General features: G+C 39.0%; 1 protein-coding gene across 1 annotated transcript in view; it reads left to right on the forward strand.

The window, feature by feature from the left end:
- Positions 1-8216, forward strand: part of COL15A1 (collagen type XV alpha 1 chain) — a 105245-nt gene that overhangs the window by 22634 nt on the left and 74395 nt on the right. Inside the window, exon 3 of the mRNA XM_010708265.3 lies at positions 5567-6114. Within this exon, the coding sequence (XP_010706567.1) occupies positions 5567-6114 (548 nt within the window). The remainder of the gene's footprint in view (positions 1-5566; positions 6115-8216) is intronic.

An 8216-nucleotide genomic window follows, 5' to 3' on the forward strand; every position in this document is an offset into this window, starting at 1 on the left:
TCCTTCAACTAACCATCTTAATGCTCTACAGTCCCTCTTGATAGCCCTTGGGTTTCTCCCCCAACCTCAGCACTGACAACCTTAACTATCGGAAGTGGATCATAATCAGAGGACCATACCTGACTAAGGAGTTTCCTAGTAACATCCCTCACTTGGGCTCGAGGGAGACATCAGGCTTCACTCTGCGTTGAGTCTGGACAGCATATTGGGCCCTCTGTTCCCTTCAGAAGGGAGTCACCTATGACAATTACACTTGTTTTGTTCTTGGCAGAAGCAGTCTTAAGGCATGGAGGTGTCTGACTCACCCTTGAAAACCCTCTGCATGGACTTCAACATCCTCACTTACCTGTGTTTAAAGTTCCAGGGCCTCTTACCTTTTCTACAAGGGCACCTGGGGAGATGATGTAGGCTGGGAGGGGATTTGCCTGCCATCCCAAGCAGGGACCTGTTTCCACTCTTCCCTGTCTCTTAGGTCCCCTTCTTCTGCCTAATGATAAGAGGATAGGGGATTCTCTGCTAGTTGTAGAGTGTCCTGCCAGTGACTTTCTTGAAGAAATGAAAGGGTGTGGCTCCACTATCTGATCTCCCTTTCATGTTCCGTGATGCTTCTTAATCTTTCTACCTCCTCTTTTAGCTGTGCAGGTATTTAGATCACCCACCTGTCCACACTGCACATAAGTAGTATCTGTCCAGTACTTGTGATAGCCTCAAGCACTCCCTACAGCCAGAGACCTGGACAGCTGCGTGTTTGTGTGGGTGATTGGTCTGAGTAGCCATGTTGTTTTTCGCAATGCCTTTTGGCTGAATGTAGACCACTGCTAGATCTAATTCTACTGAAAAGGTGAGGACCAATAGTTGAGCTGGCTTCTCAAGTGGGGAGAGGAAACTGCATCCTCTCTTCTTGCCCTCCCACATGAACTGCCATGCAAACTGCCGGGTCGTGATCTACTGACATGCAGTGCCCGGTTTATACATCCTATTTGCCATGCTTCCAGTTACGCACGCTTCCTAGGGGCTGCCTTTGTATATGTGGGGTGCTTCTGCCATTACTACTGACTTTGCTCACATAATGTTAGAGTCACTTCTCATCAGGGGCTCCACACTTCCTGCTCAGGAAAGGGAGGGAGGTGGAGCACCCCAGCTCTCCCTGTGCTTGTTTTCATGATATTTTGCCATGGTATTGCCATCGTTTTGACTCTCTGCTAAGGGTCTCCCATCACAAGCCTCTACTGTGAAGTTTATCTGCTTGAGATCTTCGATAAAATGGCTTGCTATAAATAGCTTGACCTGCTACATAATGAGATTGCTTGTTCCTTGTCCTTTTAAACGTGGTACTTGAAAAGGGGCCAGTTCTCATGGATCCGCAAACCCTCTCTCTAGAGCCAATTCCTAGTGAACACTGCTAACTAGCTCCCTTAGTCACTTAAAGTTTGTTCTCTTAAGCTGCAGACTGGCAACTCTGCTGAACTTTTGTCTCATTGCACCAAAAAATTTTGAACTGTGGCAAAGACTGCCACCTAACATCACATCTCCTCAAGATCTTCTCTATTCTCAAACACATCTAGGAGATCACCTTTTCTAGTTGGCTCACTATGTGCTTATCAAAGGAAATTGTCTTCAGTGTGCTTTAGGAATTCTTCAGATTTGCTTGTCACAGCAGTTTGATATTCCCAGTTTCTGTCTGGGAAACTGAAATCTCCTAAAAAGACTAGGGCAACTGATCCACGTATGTATCCAAACTGTTTGCAATTCATCCATGCTATTTCCCTGGGAGTGGGGTTAATAGTGTCTCACAATGTCTGAGTGTCCTCTTCGGTTCATGGAGGAGCCCACAAAGGGGCAGGCCCCAAGCTAGAGCTGCAACCTGTGGAGAGAAGTCTATGATGAAGTTGGAGTTTGGGGGGATCATCTTATGCAGGATGGGCCCCAAGGTACTGACCCAAGTTGGAGCAGTTCTTCAACAGCTGCAGCTTGTAGGAAGTCCAAGTATGATCAATTTGGGAAGGATGACATCTATTGGAAGGACCACATACTGAAGCAGGGAAAGAGAGTAAGAAGGAAGGAACAGCAAAGACAAAGCTTTACAACTGACGTTAACTTCCATTCCCAGTTTACCTGTGCCTCTCAAAGGAAGGCATGTAGAAGTGGGAGAACGGGAAGGAGTTTATTTTCAGTTCTCACTGTTCTAGTCTGTCATCAATAGGCAATAAATTACTTTCATTTCTCTTATGATTAGTCTGTTTTGCCCGTGGCAGTAACTGATGTGTGATCTCTGTCTTTATCTCAGCATGTGAGCATTTTTCAACACATTTTCTCCCCTTGCCCTTTAGAGGAGTTGGAGTGAGAAAAAAACAAAGTAAAGCTAAGCTACCTACCAGTGTTAAAGCACCATAAACACAACTCTTAATATTCTTTTCACCTAAAGATGAAAAGGAAAAAGATGTGTGAGGAAAAATACTTCTAGAGAAGGAGCTAGTTTTTCTGTTTCTAAATATAGCTTTGATACTTTCTAAAAATTACTTATGTATGGAGAACTTCAGACTTCATCCAGTCAATGGAAGCGAGTGAATGTTGAAGCTAATGCACAGAGAAAAGATTAGAATTGATTTCATCTTTGGGACAGGGAAAACATTTTTTATATCTTTGCAATGACACTAGGACAATGAAAAATGCTGCAACACGTAGCCTAATCTGATACTCCATATGAGTGATGAATAACAGAAGTATGGTTCAGCTGAAAAACCTCTATCTTCCTGTCTCACCAGAAACATCTTGCAAGGTTTCAGAACACAGTGCAATCTGTACATATTCTACCTGACTTTTACTGGGTATTCTGAGCAAAGCCTTTCAGTTCTGGCAGGGTTCAGATAGACTAACATACCTTTTCCATTACTGTTCCATTTGGATTTTTTCAGCCTATATAACTACTGCAGTTACAATAGCTGAATAAGTTTAAAAAAGGTAAGATGCTTTATCAGTCCACACTGCAAAAATATACACATTATGAAAGACTTGGGAATGTTCAAAAATCATGGAACAAAAAGTAATTTTATAACCAACTTTTATATTATTCCGTACTATCATTTTTCAATGTTTTGTACAGTTTTGTTTCAAATTGTCAGCCTGGGGATAGGTCATTTTCTCCCTTGAGGGATTAGACTGCAGGCAAAGAGGTGGCACTGCCAGTAAAATTTTCTTCATTTCAAATAATTTTGTTCTCTTCTCCATTTATTTTCATCCCATTAAGTCCTCTGTAACAGAGGATTCCCTATGTAAATAGGCATCCACCCTGTTATATACTTGAAACCTCCAACCTCATGATATGCTAGTAGCACCTTAGTACCTTCATGAGAAGCTATGGTGAAAGTTGTGAGAATAATTGTTCAATTTCTTATTCTGGATGGCCAATTATCATGCCTGAGTTGATTAGCTAATACAAAAACACAGTGCTTGGAACAGTGGGACAGAGGGGGATGTAGAGATAGTACAGTTATTGGAAGCAGACACAGGTCTGAACTTTAGGTATTTCAGGTTGCCAGGATGTCCTGAGATGAAATTAAAATACTGACTTAGAACACAGATTCTAAGAAACTAACTGTTAACTATTCTGAACCATGTACATCCCATTAGTTTGCATACAACGAGATAACTTCAGCTCAAACCATGACTGTAGTGTATGTGGATAATTTCAGCATAAAGTGTATCAGAATCTGGGGACAGGCAGGCAGAAGAAGCCAGCTCCATGTGTCTCAGCATTACTCACCTCAGGTGAACTTTTCAGTTTCTGTAAGTACTTTTACAAAAAAGATCTAGGGACTAACTCCCATCTGTTGTAACTAATGTACTCGAAAGCAAGCAGTCTGCTTTTAGCTCCTGGCCTCTGTAACATAGGGAGCATCATCCTACCATAGGTGACATCAGCTTGGCCCACGTTGTGTTGATACTGAAGTGACCACCGAGCAAGCTGATTTTGGTTAATGCCACGTCCATTATCTTTATCAATGTTCATAGTGCAGAGATATTGTCACAAGAAAAAGCCTTAGGAAAACTAGTAGCGGTAGCCATGGTGAACAACAGGCCAAGTAGGTGCATAGAAGCACCTATACACCACAGATTACTTGGAAGATGTTCTTTACACCTGCCATGGTAGACAAATGGAAACATGAAGCTTGAATCACAGATTATATTTGTTCTTAGTGATGTTTCAAGACTATTTGCTTCATCTGTATTTTTCTAACACAAGACATGTTTTCCATGCTGCAGTTTTTATGTGATGCACTTCATATGAGAAATGTGGTGTTTGAGGTAGAGAAAGAAAAGAATTACACAATTATGTTTTCAAATACCTCCCTTCTTTATCTATGGTTTGAAGAAATTCAAGAAAGAAGAATTTAGAAAGAAGCTAGGGTGCATTTGATCTTGAAAGTGATTTAAAAACCTGAATTTCATGGAGTTAGAGTAATTTTTTTAATGTCTGCTGAGAAAGTCAACAGTTACCTAGTTACTGGAGTTTACAGCATGAGTCATTATAGTTTTATATGGTGTAGCTACATTAAGACATACCCTAAGAACTTTGGTTGCTTTTGCATAGCATAAATGTTCTAAAAACAGTGAAAATATACACCAACCTAAAGAACAGAGACTTTTAGATAGAACGAGATAATTAAAAATACAAGGTTAGAGGAGACTGCAAAGGAAGAAAGAAGGGAAAGGCTTTAGTTTTGAGTGGAACTCTGAATAGATTCAAATATGAATCACTCACTGGGATTAAAAATGGCACCTTTTTCTGCTTGTTTTTCACTTCTTAGTAGGATGCTAGTTTGCATGTTTTTTTGTTGTTTTTTTTTCCTGTTATACTCTTAAAGTATGCCTGCACAAACCTTTAGTTAAAATTGGATGTTATCAGCATTACTGCATTGCCAGTAAGGAATTTGCTCTCTGGGCTTGTTTGCCAGAGATATTTACTTCTGTATGTTAAGTAGAAATTCTCTCATTTCGATGCTGAAGGGTTTTCTTACGTACATAGTGAAACTAAGGAGATAAATTTGAGGGGGGGAGGGAGGAAAAGGACTTAAAATCTGAAATTTGCTTTGGAAGACGGGCTAATTGCAAGGGTTACAACAAGCCCACTGCAATTTTTATCCTGGCTTAGTGAAACTATGCTATGCACCTTGTATAGATTTCTTCTCTGTTCTCATCTAATTTGAAAAAATCTTTGCTGAATACATACTGTAAGTACTTGCATAAGATTTATTTGCAGTTTATAGCCAGCTAAAATAAAATATCTTTTGTAGGAAGTACTTGTTACCTCTCAATTTCACCAAATGTTTACATAGACCTTTTTTTTAGCATGTGAGTAATCTCAGTTTAGTCAAATAACAAAAGTTCACATATACACATACTTAGGCATGTTTAAGCACTAATTGAACTGGGACATGAAGCATTAGCAGCATGTCAATAGTAGTTTAACACTGCTTAACAGTTTTTAAGATTGTCATTAAATGATTCAAATTAAATGGGTTGTGAATGTCAAAAATAAATAACTTTTTTTTCTCGTACTTTACAGAACGAGGCTCAAAAGAACATCTTGATCTCACAGAATTAATAGGAGTTCCACTCCCTCCTTCTGTCTACTTTGTCACTGGCTACGGAGGTTTTCCAGCATATAGCTTTGGTACAGATGCCAACATTGGTCGATTGACAAGTGCTATAATACCACTGCCTTTCTATAGAGATTTTGCAATTGTAGTTACAGTGAAACCAAACAGTGATCGTGGAGGAGTGCTATTTGCAATAACAGATGCCTTCCAGAAAACTATTTACTTGGGAATTAGACTTTCACCAGTTGATGAGAGCACCCAGAGAATAATTATGTATTATACTGAGCCTGGCTCTAGTATATCCCGAGAAGCGGCTTCATTTAAAGTGCCAGTGATGACTAATAGGTGGAATAGATTTACAGTGACTGTTCAGGGAAATAGCATTGCTTTGTTCATGGACTGTGAAGAGTATCAGAGAGTTCAGTTTCAGAGGTCGGATCGAGCCTTGGTATTTGAATCTGGCTCTGGGATATTTGTTGGTAATGCAGGAGCCACAGGACTGGAAAAGTTCACAGTAAGTACCATGCAATAAATTCACGTCTGATCCAGATATTGAGCCCAATGCTCGGTTTTTGTACTATGATTATCAAAGTAAATATATCACTTACATTTGTATAGTCTTTTATATGAAAGGTAGATTTCAGCATATACATTTGTTTAATTTCTGAGAACAATACCTTCATAAAAATTCAAGTTCTTATTAGCTAGATACGTTTATTTCACACAATATCAGGAAAAGATAAAGATATACATAAAATAAAGCTGTTTCTACAATTTATATACTACTTGAAGCTTTTCCGTTGTTCTAGAAAAATGGAATGGCCATAAACCACTATTGCAAAACTTGAATGTAACCATCTTTCAGCTGTATTCAGACTGGAAATCTCAGCCATTGAGCTTCCAAGGTTATTGAGCAGGTGACCAACTCATTGCCAAACTTTAATGGAAATGTCACACCTTTTATGTCTTGCTTTTGTACTTCTTCTGTACTTCAAAAATTGCATGGTAGTTTATGAGATTTATACTTCTTCCCAAAAATTAGTAGAGCAGCACAAAACTTAAAAAATATATTTGTTTTAGGAAAACAAGATATTATTTCCAAAGCTCAAGTGTATTGACAGGTTGTGAGCTCCATTAGATAAGCAACAAAAATAATGTGTTTGTGTAATTTATCTGTCTCACCTTAGCACATAGGAATTACACAGATATATTGATTAGTAGCAAATAAATGGTAGAAAGGGATATGTAGGATAACTGCCTGCTTATGCTTACCTACCCAGACAGTCAGAATGACTGGACTATTGGAGCTCCCTGATTACTAGTAGGAATAAGAAACATTCAAGAAAATCAGTTGATTTGGGTACCCTACCTGGACAACTCATGTTTGATAATCAGTTTCTGAGATTATCTCCAATAAATCTGTAAATATTGTGGAAGGAATGCATAGTGGGTTACACCCTAAGGTATTTCCCACTGAAACAGGCTTTTTTGTATGCTGTACTGAGTACACAAATTTCAGTCATTTGCCTGACTGTTTCATTGCTATGAATTGTGATGTATGCTTTAGTTCACACAGTGCTCTTATGTTTTTATTTCTTCATGCATCATATGTCGGAATTGTTTCAGAATAGAAAAATTACGTTGTTGATTGGCTGCTCAGGCAAGAACATTTTGCCCCAAATAGAAATAATTCACAGCAGATTGGACAAATGTCTCTGTATGTCAGTTGCTATTTTGTTCTGGCTCACGGGAATTCATCTGTCCAAAGCCCTGGTTGCCAAACATAAGGACATGACTATAATCAGATTTTATGGAACAAAAAGGAAATTCTCACCGGTGTTCCTGTAAAAAATGTGCTAAAAGGAAATGAACCAAATCATGTTGAATTAGTGATGATAAGTGTCTGCAAACCAGCTTTAACAGAGAAGGCAGCAGCAGGCACAAAACCTAGAGAGGGTCTACAGTACCTCGTACCCATCCTCTGTACTGTGACAGAGTTGACCATTACTTTCTTGGTTGGAATATATAGCCGACAGTAACTTTTCTTGGAAAAGCTTAGGGCTCTTCATTTTGCTTCCTTCACCTTCCAGAGATGCAGATAAAAGCAAGAGAGGAAAATTTGTTTTCCAAACATGATTTACTCATAATGTGAAAATTACTCATCTACTTCCTTACATCTACTATCTACTTCCAAGAGATAGCTCAGGTATCTGTTTGCATATCCTTTCATGTGTAGTTTTCAGTAAACTGTTTGGTTAGTTTAACATTGTTCAATATCTGATTCAGCCATTGTTTAATTATAGGAGAAAAAAAGGTGACTCAAATCACTGAGTTGTTATCTAAGATTGTCTGCAAATTCAGGAAGTACCAATGTAATAAGTTTCATGGCCTTTGACAGTTAGAGGACAGCTAAAGGACCTCAATGTTTGTTTCTTTTTCCTTTCTGGAATATTTTCAAGTCCAGCAGAAATGTTGCTTTCAAAATATTCCCTTGCTTATAATTCCCCAAAGCTTCTAGGAAAGGGAGAGAGTACAGCAGCAGTGGAAACAGGGAGCCAGAAAGTAGGACGTGGCAAATAAATGGCACTGGAATTTGCTTTCTTGTTTTTTTTTTTT

The sequence above is a fragment of the Meleagris gallopavo genome, chromosome 3, assembly GCF_000146605.3.
Source record: "Meleagris gallopavo isolate NT-WF06-2002-E0010 breed Aviagen turkey brand Nicholas breeding stock chromosome 3, Turkey_5.1, whole genome shotgun sequence".
In the NCBI taxonomy this organism is placed as follows: domain Eukaryota; kingdom Metazoa; phylum Chordata; class Aves; order Galliformes; family Phasianidae; genus Meleagris; species Meleagris gallopavo.